General features: G+C 36.3%; 1 protein-coding gene across 1 annotated transcript; it reads right to left on the bottom strand.

The window, feature by feature from the left end:
* Positions 1-4,228: 4,228 nt before the first annotated feature.
* Positions 4,229-4,985, bottom strand: LOC117297810 (uncharacterized protein PB18E9.04c-like). The gene has a single exon (XM_033780957.1). The coding sequence runs from the start codon at positions 4,886-4,888 to the stop codon at positions 4,229-4,231; it is 660 nt and encodes a 219-aa protein (XP_033636848.1). The 5' UTR covers positions 4,889-4,985.
* Positions 4,986-16,348: the final 11,363 nt, after the last annotated feature.

Raw genomic sequence — 16,348 nt, 5'->3', positions numbered from 1 at the left:
TGATCCCTGGCTACACGGCAGTTAACGGTTGTATGGCTTCTGACTGGCACCCCCGAACAAAGATATTGACAAAAAAGGGAGACAGTCGACATAGGGCTCTGTTGGTAGAGCGCTGGTATGATAATCCGGACGGAGGTCGTTGGTTCACATCCCGCTCATTGGTTCAAATCCTGCTCTTGTAACATTTTTTGGTTCACCCCAAAAAAACATTTTAACGAGGTTAGTTTGATCTAGTTAAATTTTGGGTAAGAATTCGGTTTTGTTTCCAAGGTTATTTTTTGTGCTGAGCATTGGACACCGTGCTCGTAGGCCAGGCGCTAGCAGGCCAGGCGCTCGTAGGCCAGGCGCTCGTAGGCCAGGCGCTAGCAGGCATGCAAATTCACCTATTGGTTTCTACAAAGTTGAAGAACACTCCTAAGTGTTGCTGTGCCATTGAGGCATTTTTCTATTCTACTTTTTTTTCTTTCTGCTCCTGTTTTTTTTTTTTTTTGGGGGGGGGGGGTTGGATGGAGAAAAACTGCAGTTGCAGGCCCAATTTACTCCCTTGTAAGAAAAATTAAAACACTATCTAATTGACAGATAGATATAAGTGGATAGTGAGAAAATTTTTAAAAGCAAATCTTTCTCAAGGAACTTTTCATTTATGTGAAATATGAAATCATTGAAAGTTATGTATAGTATAAAAATAACAACTGTTCATTATGCGTTTTTTTATAATGTGTGAGTATTAAAAGCATGTTGTAGAAACTTTACACTTCTGTGTGATCTGTAGGGCTTAAGGAATAAACCCAAATGTGTTCCAGGTATTAGCCGATAGGGATTAAGTCTAAAAATAAAAGGGATTAACAAAGGAAGTTTTAATTTTGGCACAAGGATCTGTTATCCTGGTAATGAATATTTTCATTTATGTTCTAATCGGCAGTTATTTTGTCTGGGTCATTTAACTAAAGTAACCACGAAAAGCAAACTGTTTCAGCCATACACTGGTATACGGATTAATACATGTATGTACTTTTCACTTCTGGTCATTGTTTTATTTTGTAATTTATTTTATTTTTGTTTTTTTGATGTAGGGGTTGTTACACGTGGGTTTAATGTTTGTTTTAATATCATGTAAGGATAGATTGTAAACTATTATTAGAAAGTTTCTCTTCAAGTTTTGTGCATGTCATGTTTGAAAAGTTAAAGACATTACTTGCACTCATGTCAGATTTGTGTACAATTAATGTAAATAATGTTCATAATTAAGAATTAAGATATATTGTACAGAGACAATATAATTGGTGTTTATACTTTCCCTGATTGTACAGTCTGGAAGGCAGCAATTGAACAGGGCCCAATTTCATGGCTCTGCTTACCGCCGAATTCTGCGCTTACGATCACGATTCCCCGCTTACGTGCAAGGGCCAAATTTCTGCGCTAGCCTTGTTGGCGTAGAACGCCTAGTAACATGGAAGTCAAAATTTGCTGCTTACCCGTGAAACACGCTTGCCGTAAGCACAAAATTCCCTGCTTCCGTAAGGGCCGATTCTGTGCTTACGGTAAGCAGAGCCATGAAATTGGGCCCAGCACTCCGCTGTAATATGTCACTTTTGCTCAAAATACCCGGCTGTCAGACAAACATGTGATTACTGCATGATTGGTGCGCAAAACTAAACTAGTAACCAGTGAGCCCACCTAAGTAAACACAAAACATTGATGGTTACACGCGTATTTGTGACTTTTGAAATGTTGTCTGAGATCAGGGTACTGAGCTTCTATTTTTAGCATAAGCGCGGAATGCTTTTGTCTGTATTCATGCTTATCGAAAATCCCCTGTAAACTGAATTTGTTTATTGCCATGATTTTTGACACAAATATTTAAATTGTACCGTTGTTAAACCAATAACTGCCCACTCTCCTTTATTATGCAGACATTTCCGCGACAGTAAAGCAATCTCTCCATGTTCAGATGAACAACTTTGAGTTTGGCAAGTTTCCCCTGTTATGTTGAATGTAATTCTAAATATCTATCTGATTGTTGGACGAAATCCCCTGCAAACATTGGCAGCTCTGCTAACCATGTCAACAGTTAGTTTCGGCTAATTTGTGTTCAAGGGCTTCAACACTTGTGTACGGTACATGTGTAAAAGAAACCATGAAGAATAAGCCTGTTGCACAGAGCCCTTATTAAAAAAAAATTGTTTAAATGTCATCAGAATTTCTTTCATAAATACTGCTTACTTACTACAGGGCAAGTAAAATGCATGCTTACCTTAGCAGCAGTTCTAGTTAGCAGATGCAGATACTTTCATGCACTTCAATGTATATACCATGGCATAGTTTCGTAAAACTGCTAAGCAGAAATCACTGCTAGTGCTAGGCACCAGTTGCAAACTGGATGTTTGGCTGTTATTCTGTGTTTGCCAAGGGATATATTTCATTGCTTAGCAAGGTTTTGTGCTCACAGGCTTTATGATATTTGGCCCTGATGTGCCAGAGCTAAATTTGATTGAGCTGCTTAAGCACCAAACAAATCTTCAGTAAGAAAAAAACAATGTTGCTTTACAGAGTATGATAGGAAACCAACCAAAACAACATCAAAATGTGAACCATCTTTAACCGTTTACCTGCTAAAGTTTTGCTTAGCAAATAGGTCGTGGGTTTCGAATCCATACCGAGTAATACGCCTGTGATTTTTCTTGCAGAACTCAAGAAAGTACCGAGTATACAGTGCTAACACACATCGGTGTATATGGGTAAAAACCTAATTGACTATTTGCGGATAATTGTTAAGCAACATTTTCGACTGAAGCAGCTCTATGAAATTGGGCACAGTTAATTGTTTAAAGCCTTTATACATTTTCGGTACAGAAAGAAGAACAAAAATTCACCGATTTACAAATAATTTACAGGGTTTACAGAAGGTAATGGTGAAAGACTTCTCTTGAAATATTGTTCCATGAAATGCTTTACTTTTTGAGAAAACATTAAAACAACATAAGTTCTCGATAGCGAGAATTACGGATTTATTTTAAACACATGTCATGACACGCCGAAACGTGCGGAAACAAGAGTGGGTTTTCCCAATATTTTCTCCCGACTCCGATGACCGATTGAGCCTAAATTTTCACCAGGTTTGTTATTTTATATTTAAGATGTGATACACGAAGTGTGGGCCTTGGACAATACTGTTTACCGAAAGTGTCCAATGGCTTTAATGCCAAGGACCATAGATCTTAGTGAGTTCCAAAAAGTAGGTGATAGTATCTAGCAGAAATTAATTGGGTACTATTTGCGTTGCAGGTTATGTTGTGAGGTTATCAAACCTGTTACTTCAATAGCCTAAATAACCCCTCTATTTTAGTGAATATAATGTGCAGAGTACCCGTTTTTGGCTGTGCCCCGTGCAATGTTCCCTTTGACTAGACGTTATTTTACATGTTTTATGTAGGGTTGCTGGTGCAAGAATTGGTACATTTGGTCACTCCACAATGTTCATTTAGTGGAGTTAAACATTTCATAACAAAAGATAGTTTGAGAACTAAATTGTTTGTAATATTTTGTCAGTTATCTAAGTATAATGCATGAAATATATGAAGATTGTAATGATATTCTACGTAAAGGGGTGGGACTTGTGTTTGGTATAAAAAAAAATTGAGATTTATGTTTATTTTTTTAGGTCATTTAAACAATAGGCGTAGCATTGCTCTTCAGAAAAGATGTTTTCATGCTGCAAGTTTCAGATTTGTTTAGGAAAATCTACAAGATCGCCAGAGAATAGTGTGTATAAAAATTAGAATCAAACTGGTAATGCACAGTTTAATATTTTCAACCGTTTTTGTTTTTTATTTGTCTCATGGGAAAGTATTCTTTGATACTCAACAGAATTGTAACCGAACCCGGGTTGAAAAACAAATTAGTTGATTCAATGTTTTTGCAATGAATTAGAGCTTTCATTGATGTTGTTACATATAGGGAACATGACCAAGATGGCTGTCGCATGATAAAGGTCTGTTCTGAAAGGACATGCTTCAGTTTTGCTCCCCAAAGTTTTGCCCCACTTTGACTGTCCTCTTGTAGTTTTTAGTCATTGTATCACTAAAGATTTCCAGTTGTGCTGTAACTTAATGCCAGACACAAGATTAGATTAGGAAATAAACCTGGTATAAAGCTGATAAAAAATATTGAAACTGAGTGTTAAACCGCTTGTGTTACTTTGTTTTCTTTCTAAATATTTATGTCATTATCAATTTGAGGCACCAGGATGACGCTGCAGAAAAATGGAAGCAAAAATCAAAAATGCCGATGTCCATTGCTCAATGGACGTGATCCGTTGGGTCTGCTTATGCGGCCGCAGTTGCCAAGCCGGTGACTCGTGCGTCCCAACCATGAACACGCAGTCATTTTCGGAATGACGAGCAGGTCGCAAAAGGGACCCGAACTCCACAAACTCGCCCTTCCAAATGTTTTCTTGCAACGCTAAGGGCACGGTGGCCCCAAGATCGTCACAGACGCTGTGCAGTGGCGCGCTATCTAGCCCAGCAAGCGACGCGCTAACGGAACTTACAATTATTGGTGTATTGAAAGACTCACCGTTTGTTGTCGGCGGCACGACTGCCCCATGCACCGTCACTGCCGTTGGTGGAACCGTAACCGTCGATGGAGGTACCCCATCCGCCATGACATTCCCTCCACAAGCTGGTGTCGTCGACGGGGCCGTCGTCGTGGGCGGCGGTGGTGCCGAAGCAGCGGCATTGGAAGCCGATGTTGGCAAAACACCAGCCGCGGGAGTAGCGGTTGTCCTGGTGGGCGATGAGCGGGTAGCAGGCCGTCCCCTTCGGCGCTTAGTCGCGGCTGTCTCCGTAACTGCTGCAGGGGCAGCTGGCCGCTTACTCGAACGAGGCATAATCGAGATGAGTGTCCGAAAGGGTCCACCAAAACAAGGACACAGTAATATACGCTAAAAAACTCCAGCAAGAACACCGAGTCCAAACAATGAGCAAACCGAAACGGAGCAAGGAACAAATTGCTGATAACAAGAAAACTAATTCAAAAGTTCGACAAAAGTATGACCACACGGTACAAGCGTTTAAAATGCTGAAAAGCAAGAACACTAGAAATTCGAAAATTGATGACTGAAAAATTGTCAACTCAACTCAAAGGCTGCTTCTTTAAATGTCTTAAGAACCCCTTTTTGATGATATTAAAAGGGAACTGGATGAGTTAAGATTGACTCTTTTTAAGGGTTCAAGCCCTGATTTTTTATTTTTTTATTTTAGCCCATTTTTAGACCAAATTGCAAGGTTTGCTCCTTGTTTTTTTTTTTTTTACCAAAATAGGAGGCCTACCCCTTGTGATTTTAGCAAAATTGAGCAGATTTTGTACCAAAATCCCCTCGTCATTTGAGCAAATTAAATTCTTACTAAAATGCATGCTCTTGTGATTGTTTAAAGTTTGAGGACATTTTGGACCAAAATTCAAGGTTTTCCCCTTGTGATTTTATCGAAATTCAGTACATGTTTGACCAAAATGCAAAACTAACTATTAACCCCTTGTAACTTCCTCAAATTGAAGATAATTTTTGACGAAAATGTATGTGGTTATGCAAAAGGCTTACTTACCCCTTGTTATAGTTGCAAAATGCAAAGCTTAGGCCTTCCCCTTTTACAATTTTTCAAGATATATAACAAAATTTTCGACCAAAATGAAAGACTAACCGCTCGCGATTCTTCAAGAAATTAACACAATTTTTTACCAAATTGCAACCCTAACCCCTTGTGATCAAACCTAACCCCTTGTGATTTTTTCAAATTTCAGCAAATCTTTGATCAAAATGCAAGATACCCCTTGCGATTTTCTCAAATTACAAAACATTATTGACCAATTATACAACCCCTTGTGATTTTATCTGGGTTTTTTTTTTGCACTATTTTGGACCGAAATGCAAGGCTTACCCTTTGTGATTTTATCAAATTTCACCCCATTTTTGACCAAAATGCAAGGCTTACACCTAGTGATTTTCTCAGATTTCAGCACATTTTTGACCAAAGTGCAAGATGCCTTGTGATTTTATCAAAATTTTTTTGCCAAATTGCAAGTCTTACCTCTTGTGATTTTATCAAACTTCAGCCTATTTTTGACCAAAATGCTTGGCTCATCACCCCTAACTTGTTATTTTCTAAAATTTCAGCACATTTTTGACCAAAATGCAAGGGATACCCCTTGTGATTTTATCAAATTCAAGCAATTTTTTACCAAATTGCAAGGTTTACCCCTTCTGAGTTTCTTAAATTTGCAGCCAATTTTGGACCAAAAGGCAGAACCAACCCCTTGATTTTACCGAATTTCAGCTCATTTTTCTACCATAATGCAAGTCTTACCCCTTATGATTTTTTTTCAAATTTTAGCGTAAAAAAGAAAGAAAAGTACGACGAACAAAAGTATTCAACGCCCCCTCCCCCAAAATAAGATGATAAATAAATGCGACGCACAAAATGCAAAAGCACCCAACCCCAGACAAAAAGGGCATGCATTGGACGCACAGTTAATTGTACGAAAGAAAAAACTCGACGCAAAACAAAAGATCCGATAGAACAACAAACCGTTATCTGAACCCTTTCTGATCTCCTTCTCCCCGCAATTTTCATCTCGCCCTGGAATAAATTAATTAAATCACCCGGGGTTGAAACTTCAACTCAACAAAGTCTCTCCGCACATTCCTAGGACCGGGGTTTTACTGTGGAATGTTCCCTCATTCAAGATACTTCTTTGTTATGCGAATTTCCAAAACTCTTTGTTTTCAAAGAACTCATTGTGTGGAATCATTCAGTTGGACCATGGAGGAAGAAATACCTCTATGGTGGGACCATGGCATACTGGACAGCAGCATATCGCGGCCCTAAACGTGGGATATGGACGTGTGTTTTTAAAGAACTCTTTCGGTAAATTTATCAAAATTTGCCACACCTAACATTGTGCATGAGGCCTTTAGCGAAGGCTTGAGTGTATTTATCGTCAGTTCAAAACAGCTCTCTAGTTCCGAATACGGAATAAAAACATTAACATTTAACTTCGGTTTTTGAGCTTGCGGGTTGAGAATCACCTTAGGCCTACTACAGTGTAAAATTTCACGACCGAGCCCAGAACATCCTTCCAACATGGCATCTTGTTGGGTTCCTCTTTTGGAGGTAAGGCTCACGATCGACTGTTACTGTGGCAGTTTATCTGTGGATATGTGGTTTGTGGACGTACATTGGAGTCATCGCCGGATTCACGTAAGAAAAACTTTGCCGTATATCCAACCTCCACTGTTTAAATTCGCCCGCGTGTTTTTAAACTTCCCTTCCTTCGAACAACAGGCAATACAATATACAAACGTTGTAAGGTTTGCACAAAGTTTGTTTGTAAACTCTTACTGCTGAACAAAGAAAAACAAAAGTGACATTTCATGTGTCCTTCTTTGTACATCGTGGACATTATTTGCTTTGAAACTCTTTTGTTTCGGTATCCTTTGGGCAACGGACAGTAAATACAAACTATAGTAAGGTTGCACAAGATTTGTGTGTGATTCTTTTAGAACAAAGAAAAACAAAAACAAAATAGTTAAGTTTTGTTCACATTGTAAATAAATAAATTGAATTGAACTGAATTTACCGAAAATGTCCTCTTAAAAGAACCGGCGGATAGGCTAACTACAAACTACGTTAATCACTGACCTTTCTAGAGAAACAAAACCAGGGGGACAAATTAAAGTTTGGTTATTGATAGAGCACTATAGTGGAGGTTGGATAACGCAAGTTAGCTTTCAAGATCAAGATCAAGACAAGATGAAGACTGCGAAGTGTAAGAGAAGATCTAACCCGTTCTCTTGCAGAGTCCCACCCCTCGTACTGCCCCTTGCCCCAATCTGCGATCTTGTTGATGTTGTCCTTACTTGTAGAGCTTTCAAGGTGACTCAAACTTTCTTGGCATTTTCTTGAGTTGCATATTGGTCGAAGCCAATGATGCTTTCCAATTAGGAGACTGGTCTTACTGGAAACTTTTCATCAGGGTTGGTATTTCAAGTCGTCATTTGTCATGTTTGTGTTTGTTGTTGTTTAAAAAAGAAAAAGAGTACAAAATCCATTTGAAACTTCATTGGTAATGTAATATTTAATTGTTCTTCTCGAGTAATCTTTTAAAAGAAAATTAAGCAACAAATCTGTAAAAAATCAATCGAAAAAATAATTTAATATAGACATTCTGCAACTGTCCCCTCTGCTGTTGCATTGTACTGGGGGGGGGGGGGGGGGTCGCCACCATTGTTTAAGAATAATTGTTCAATGAAATATTCCTGCCCAATCTACATTCATTTGATGATTAGTGCTTGATTTAGGAAGTATTAAATAAGTAATTTAGACAAGCTAAATTGATATTTCATTATTCCCAATATCAGTACGACATCTATTCTGAATGTAGACATTTTCACCTAGGCAGGTCTTTGAGAACTACAAATATTAAGACAATGATAAAGACTCGGAGCGGTAACCTTTGGTCATTTAGATCAAAGCTCAAACAAATAAGGAAATACTCTATACAGCTGCGCGCCAAGTTGCAAGTAAATGTTCGTCATTCTATATTCATTTGATGATTAGTGTTTGATTTAGGAAGCTTTAAATAAGTAATTTAGTAGTAGTTTTGTCAAGCTAAATTGTTATTAACTTATCTTTAATATCACCATGGTATATCTAAGCTGAGTTAAGACATTTTTAACTGAGCAGTTCTTTAAGAATTAACAATATTAAGACAATATAATGATGCAATTCATAGCTGTAATTCATATTAAAGTTTATACAAAAATAAGGAAACACCTTTTAAGCTGTATGCTATTAAGTTGCTAATAAGTATTCCAGTTCAATCTACATTCATTTGACGATAAGTGTTTGATTCGGGAAGTATTAAATAAATAATTTAGACAAGCTAAATTATTATTTACTCATTCCTAATCATCTGCATGATATCTATTCTGAATGAAGACAGTCTTAACTGAGCAGTTCTTTGAGAGTTACAAATATTAAGACAATAATATATAAAGACGCAGTTCATAGCTGTAACTCTTGTTCGTTTAAATTAAAGTTTAAACAAAAATTAAAAAGGAAAACATAAGCTGCCAGCCAAGTTACAAATAAATATTCCATTCCTATCAACATTCATTTGATGATAAGTGTTTGATTTAGGAAGTATTAAATAAATAATTTAGACAAGCTAAATTATGATTTACTACTTCCTATAATCTGCATGATATCTATTCTGAATGAACACGTTTTCAACTGAGTAGGCCTTTGAGGTAACATAGCTCATTTGAAAAAAAAAAATGATATTTAAAAAAAAAATAAGATAAGGAAACACTTTATAAAGCTGCAGGCGGCCCAGTTGCGAAATAAAAAAAGCGACGAGATGCCAAAAAAAAAAAAAAAAACGGAAAATAAACAAAATAAGTTTTGAGAAACAAACACAAAACGGGAGGGAAGAAAGAATGGGGAAAGGGGAAGTTAGTCCACAGGAAAGACGTGAGTGAGGCATGGTGTAAGTATGAATGGTAAGACAGTAAAGGTTTTGTTTTTCTAATATCGAAGTCTTTTTTTTTTCTTGTTGTGGTTATTTTAAATCCCCTTTTTAAATCTTTTTTATTTGACAACATCAACATCAACAACAATTTTGTTTATCTGTTTGTTTGTATTATTTATTTTCTTTGTTAGTTTTACCTTCAGTCTCGGTATATAGTTTAGACATATTTTTTGTTTATATTTTATATTACTTTTAATTTGTCCCTTTGCTTTTTTTGTTTATTCTATTTTACAATTTAATGTAGGCATTCGCTTTTAAAATAATTTTTTTATTGTATTTTTACAGTTGTTCGTTCATGCTGATTTGTTTCTGTTGCCAATGTTGTTATTTTTTATTTAATCCTCAATGTATGCTTTAATTTTCTTTTCTAAGATGTTTTTATTTTAATTGTTAACTATATGTACAAATACATAGTGTTTTTATATAGGCTATATGAATATTTCTTTTAATCCTTTATGTATTATCCTTTCCTGTAAGTGGCGGCTCGTCCGCTGTAGGTTTGGTCAATAAATATATTTTAAAAAATTAAAAAGTATAAAGCGCACGTATCTCCCAAACGAGGTACTCAAGACGCTGAGTATATACAAACTTTCAGAAAGATAGGTTATTGCAGAGATTAATTCTGAGACCCAACTATTTAGCACATTATAGGGGTTTACAAGGTGACGGCGCATACAGCAGCCACAGCCAGGAACACCAGGGCGAACCCCTTCTCTTTTCGATAAGTGCACTGGGTTATTTTACATGCGTTACACAACACAACACATTTGCCCAACGCCTTAACGTCCCATCCGAAGGACACGGGTGTCACGGTTGGGGATTCGAACCCACTAGTGTCGGCCTAGCGATCAGACTTAACTCTCCATTCTTACATCAGATTCAAACCTTTTCTTTCATAACCTTAACCATGTCTATCGTTTGTGTTTGTTTTCCAGTCCGGTCCTGTTCTTCTCAAATCTGACGAACTGCGGCAGATTGCAACGCGTGCCATTAGCAGCACAAACGTTGGGTAACAGGTAGAGTATTGGAGTATGAGGGAAGGCAGTAAAACATGTTTCTTCTCTCTAATAATGCAACAACTTTTTTGTGGTTCTCCACAGATAAACTGTTTGAAGTGAATGCCGTTGCAGATTATTGTGGGTTAAAACTGCCAGGGCTCAATTTCATGGAGCTGCCAATCACAAAAATGTGCTTAGCATGAAACTTCGTCCATGATAAAGACAGGATTACCAACAGAATTTCCATGTGTTGCAAATTGCTTGTTACTGGTATTCAGCTGTTGTTTGCTTATCCCGAAAATCACTTACAAATTTGGTTGGTAATCCTGTTTTTATCAAGGAAGAAATGTCATGCTATAAGCAAACTTTTTGTGCTTAGCAGGTTTGTGAAATTCGGTCCATGTGTTTGCATCAATAAGGTGAAACAACTGTTGAAGAATTGGGTAACGTATGAGGGCAAGTGCAAAAAGAACACTAATCTTTCCACCACATCTTCTTATCTTATTTCCCTATGTTTTTGTGTTTTTTTCCCCAGAAGTTCTCATTCTCAGTAGACGTTGATGGCCGCTCTGGGACACACATGGCAACAGTTTTGCTCTGGTTATGATTATGGGTGCATGATACTATGCTATAAATTTTAGAATACACGAAAAATATTTAGAACTTTTAGAAGTCTCACAGCTTTTCACAAAAGCTTTCAAAACGTTTTCAAAATGTCTGAGCATCAATCTTGAAAAATGTCCCTACACCTCTCAGCAAATAGGACCAATTTTTTTGGACCCAACTTATCCAAAATACACCAAGTTGGAATTCAACAACCCCCAGGTTACAATATTGGGCACATTTTGTTTTACCGTGCTGAAAGCCTTTTGGGGTTCTCAAATCTGTCTAATACAGAATATTTTGAGGGTATGCAAAAGTTTCCAACCCCACAATACTTGGTACTAACCTTTCTAGTGTTTTTTCTTTTTCCATGAAGCAGATAACCTTTTTTTCTTGAAGATGATGAAGAAGTTTGTGTGCTGAAATGTTCCCTGAACCAGCAGGGTCTGGCGTCATGCGAAGATTTGGTAATGTATCGAGTTATAATTACATTTTACCGTTGAAGAATTGAAGAAACTACATTATGGAATGGAAAGAAAACCCAATCAATAAATGTGCACAATCTTTAACAAGTCTAAACATTAGTTTATCAATAACTTTTGAAGACAAAATGATACATGCATTAAAATACTTGATTTTGATAAAAACCAATCTCCAACTAAGCAGTAAAGACAGTCGTAACTAGCAGTCAAAATCCTTTTTAATAGATGGAACATTTGCATCGGGAAAAAAAGAATATTCCGTTTCGTTTTCATCCATATACACCGATGTATGTTAGCACTGTTTACTCACAGTACACCCGAGCTGTGTGTAAAAGAAATCACAGGCGTATATACTTGGGCACTGCCTGAGATTCCAGAATGGAAAAGATGACCGACCAGCCATCGATACCTGAGGTTAAAATCAAGTAACTCCCAATCCCCCCAAAAATGCAACCCTCCCTGAGACAATTGAAGTCGGCTGGTCTTGCAAGTTGTCGCAAAAATGTGTAAAATATTTACACCTTTATCTTGGTCTACCATTATTTTCTCTCAGTTTTTTGTGCCATGACGATCTACAACCGGACCTGTTGCGAAGTGACAGATGCAGACAACCAACAACAGAGCTTGGTAAGTTTAATGAAGAAACAAAATATTCTGAACGTTTTCTTTGAAGAGGTTTATCCCACAAATGAAACAAAAAAGATTGGTTTTTCAGAGTTAGCATTTTGGAAGGTTTCAAATTGTCAATAAAAAAAATACATTCATTCTCTTCCTTTTAACCCCATATACAATCAGCTCGTGTAAAACATCATTAAAGTCTGAAGCTAAGTTTTCAGAAACTTTATTTATCTTCTTCTATTAAAGACCTACATAAAAAAAAGGGAAAACAAGTTGTGTCTGGAGGAGAATCTTCTTGCACGTGATAGCTTTCAGACTATACCTTTAAAAAGGGTCTGTATACATTTTGTAATTAAAATTAATGGCAATAAAAACAAGTAAAGCCGCTCTGTGTAGTTATGCATTTTGAGAAACATTTCACATCAAAGTAGGCTATGGAAAAAGAGTTTAATTGTTACCCCCCCCCCCCCCAAATTGAATCTGAGAAGCGTTACTGACAGTAGCATTTCTGAGATTGAGTATTACAACTGCAGGTTACTATTCCTGCGTGGACATACACCGCTCCAGATTTTCAGCAACCTCAAAAACGCTACAACTTTTTGTAATGAAAATGTTTCCATTAATTCTCAGAATAACACTGATACGTAGGACTACTAGCATTTTCTAGATATGGTGGACACAATAGGAGGGCACTGTTTGACTATAGGTTGTATGCAGACATGTATCCAAAACCTATAGTGCCACAGTATATCGTATCCACCATATCTCAAAATGGATTATTGATAGAGCTTCACAAATATCTTGAAAATGTTTAATTTTCTACCACAGATTGAGATGATGACTTTGGAGAAGAGATACCCAAACCTTGAGGCTAATCATCGCTTGTTTAGCTGTGTGCCACCAGCTGAAGGACTGCATCAAGTCTACCGAATGACTCTCAGCTACAAGTTACGGATGGATGTTAGGGGACATTGTAACCAAGGGCCATGTCACATGACGCAACTTCACAACAGGCAATTTGGAGGCAACCGCAGGGTCCGGACCACTTTGGTAGCACATGAGTAATTTTTCGAAAAACATATTACGATCAGCGAGAACAATAGGTGAACATTGAAATGTGAATGGATTTCTTTCTTGTAGATTGCCTGAAACTGGTTGCGTGTAAACTGCCTCGTCTGACTTGGTCCTCAAACAAGGCAATTTACAGGCAACCAATTCCAGACAATCTCAAAGAAGAGAATCTATTCACATTTGAATGTTCACAGTGTAGTCTTGTTGTAGCAAAGTGGTTGCCCCCAAATTGCCTGTTGAAGTTTCCTCGTGTGACAAGGCCCTACGTCACCATGTAACATCTAGCCAGAAGATCTCCCTGGTGTTCAACTGAAACACTGAAGCTGGATGGCTGGACCAAGACGGTGCCTTTATGAAGAGACTACAGAAGAAGAGCAGGGCCCAATTTCATAAAGCTGCTAAGCAGAAAACTGCTTAACAACTCTGTTTCTAAGCAAAACTTTACTGGTGCACCAGTCTCGGCAATATGTGAACTGTTATAAATTTGGGCTGGTAACCTTTTTCTGTTAAGCAATACTTTTCTATGCTTAGCAAGTTTTTGTGCTTACAGCCTTTATGAAATTGGGCCCATGTCACATTTTACAGGCAATCTCACTTAAGAAAATCTTTGCTAGAAGATTGTCTCTCTCGTGTTTATTTTTCATACAATGCAAGTGACTGTCTTCAAATTGCTTCTTTAATTGCCCCATGTGAACATAGGGCCGTGTCCAAATTTGTGACCGCAGCTTTTTAATTATTTTTAAAAGATTAGCTTGGGTTATTGGAATTGTAAGGCCACAATACTTACTTCTATAGACTAAGAGGTGTCATCGCTGAATGAGTAAAATTCAAAGATATGTGACATGTGGGAAACTCAAAGTGTACGATTGAGCGCAAATAGAGAGAATTCATGTTTATAGAAAGATTCGCAAAAAAAACCCACTATGTTGTAATGCAAACCATGGCCACATTTGCACAACACAGTGCTCGGTTTGGCAAAGAACTTTGTAGATTTATCATTCTTAATTACATGGCAAAGTGTGTTGTCACAATACAAACCACTGTATTATTGACAACTCATCTAATTACATGTATTAATATAAATCTACGGCTGTTTTGTGAAATGAACCAGCGCGCACTCGCACCCTCCTTCTTCACGAAACCCTTGCACTAAAACCATAATAATAAAACACTAACAATAATATCATCATTATTAACACCCCACTCACTGCACACACCCTATTCAATCCGCGCATATTACATTCATGCTCTGAAAAAGAAAAAAAAACACGCATTTTCTCTCCTTGTGCTCAAAACACTTCTTAATTATTAGTGAAAAATAGTCATAAATTGTTGACATATATTGCAGTATTTAATGAATAAAGTTTATATTGATATATTGTAACAAATCTCAAGTAATCATTAATCTTTGTAATAAATAGTAATATATCAAGAGTGAAACTGACTGATTGAGTTGTAAATATTTGGGGTTTTAATAAAGAAACTTACCTAAAATGCAAAAACTATAGCCTTATGATTTGTTTGTGCATTTTAGAGCAAAATTTGATAAAAACGCAAGACTATAGCCTAATGATTTTTTCGTTCATTTTAGAGCAAAAGTTGATAAAAATGCAAGCCTTCTGATTTTTTTCTTTCATTTTAGAGCAAAAATTTATAAAAATGCAAGACTATAGCCTTATGATTTTTCGTTCATTTTAGAGCAAAAATTGATAAAAGTGCAAGACTATATATAGCCTTATGATGTTTTCTTTCATTTTAGAGCAAAAATTGAAAAAATTGCAAGACTATAGCCTTGTGATGTTTTCTTTCGTTTTAGAGCAAAAATTGATAAAAGTGCAAGACTATATATAGCCTTGTGATGTTTTCGTTCATTTTTGAGCAAATAATGATACAAATGCAAGAATATAGCCTTAGCTTTTTTTCGTGAAATTTAGAGCGAAAATTGATAAAAATGCAAGCCTTATGATTTTTTCGTTCATTTTTGAGCAACAAATGAAAAAATTGCAAGACTATAGCCTTGTGATGTTTTCTTTCATTTTAGAGCAAAAAATGATAAAATTGAAAGACTATAGCTTTATGATTTTTTTTGTTCATTTTAGAACAAAAATTTATAAAATGCAAGACTATAGCCTTATGATTTTTTTCGTTCATTTTAGAGCAAAAATTGATAAAAATGCAAGACTATAGCCTTGTGATGTTTTCTTTCGTTTTAGAGCAAAAATTATAAAAATACAAGACTATGGCCTTATGATTTTCGTACATTTTTGAGCAAGAATTGATAAAAGTGCAAGACTATATATAGCCTTGTGATGTTTTCGTTCATTTTTGAGCAAATAATGATACAAATGCAAGACTATAGCCTTAGATTTTTTTCGTGAAATTTAGAGCAAAAATTTATAAAAATGCAAGACTATAGCCTTATGATTTTTTCGTTCATTTTAGAGCAAAAGTTGATAAAAATGCAAGCCTTCTGATTTTTTTCTTTCATTTTAGAGCAAAAATTTATAAAAATACAAGACTATAGCCTTATGATTTTTCGTTCATTTTAGAGCAAAAATTGATAAAAGTGCAAGACTATATATAGCCTTATGATGTTTTCTTTCATTTTAGAGCAAAAATTGAAAAAAATTGCAAGACTATATATAGCCTTGTGATGTTTTCGTTCATTTTTGAGCAAATAATGATACAAATGCAAGACTATAGCCTTAGCTTTTTTTCGTGAAATTTAGAGCGAAAATTGATAAAAATGCAAGCCTTATGATTTTTTCGTTCATTTTTGAGCAACAAATGAAAAAATTGCAAGACTATAGCCTTGTGATGTTTTCTTTCATTTTAGAGCAAAAATTGATAAAATTGAAAGACTATAGCTTTATGATTTTTTTTGTTCATTTTAGAACAAAAATTTATAAAATGCAAGACTATAGCCTTATGATGTTTTCTTTCATTTTAGAGCAAAAATTGAAAAAATTGCAAGACTATAGCCTTGTG

Source organism: Asterias rubens, chromosome 12 (assembly GCF_902459465.1).
Source record: "Asterias rubens chromosome 12, eAstRub1.3, whole genome shotgun sequence".
Classification (NCBI taxonomy): domain Eukaryota; kingdom Metazoa; phylum Echinodermata; class Asteroidea; order Forcipulatida; family Asteriidae; genus Asterias; species Asterias rubens.
The sequence above is the reverse complement of the archived record's forward strand: the minus strand, read 5'-3'. Positions and strand labels throughout refer to the sequence as shown.

Excerpts from the sequence above, each read along its gene's own strand:
- LOC117297810 (XM_033780957.1), bottom strand. The coding sequence starts at position 4,888 with ATGCCTCGTTCGAGTAAGCGGCCAGCTGCCCCTGCAGCAGTTACGGAG.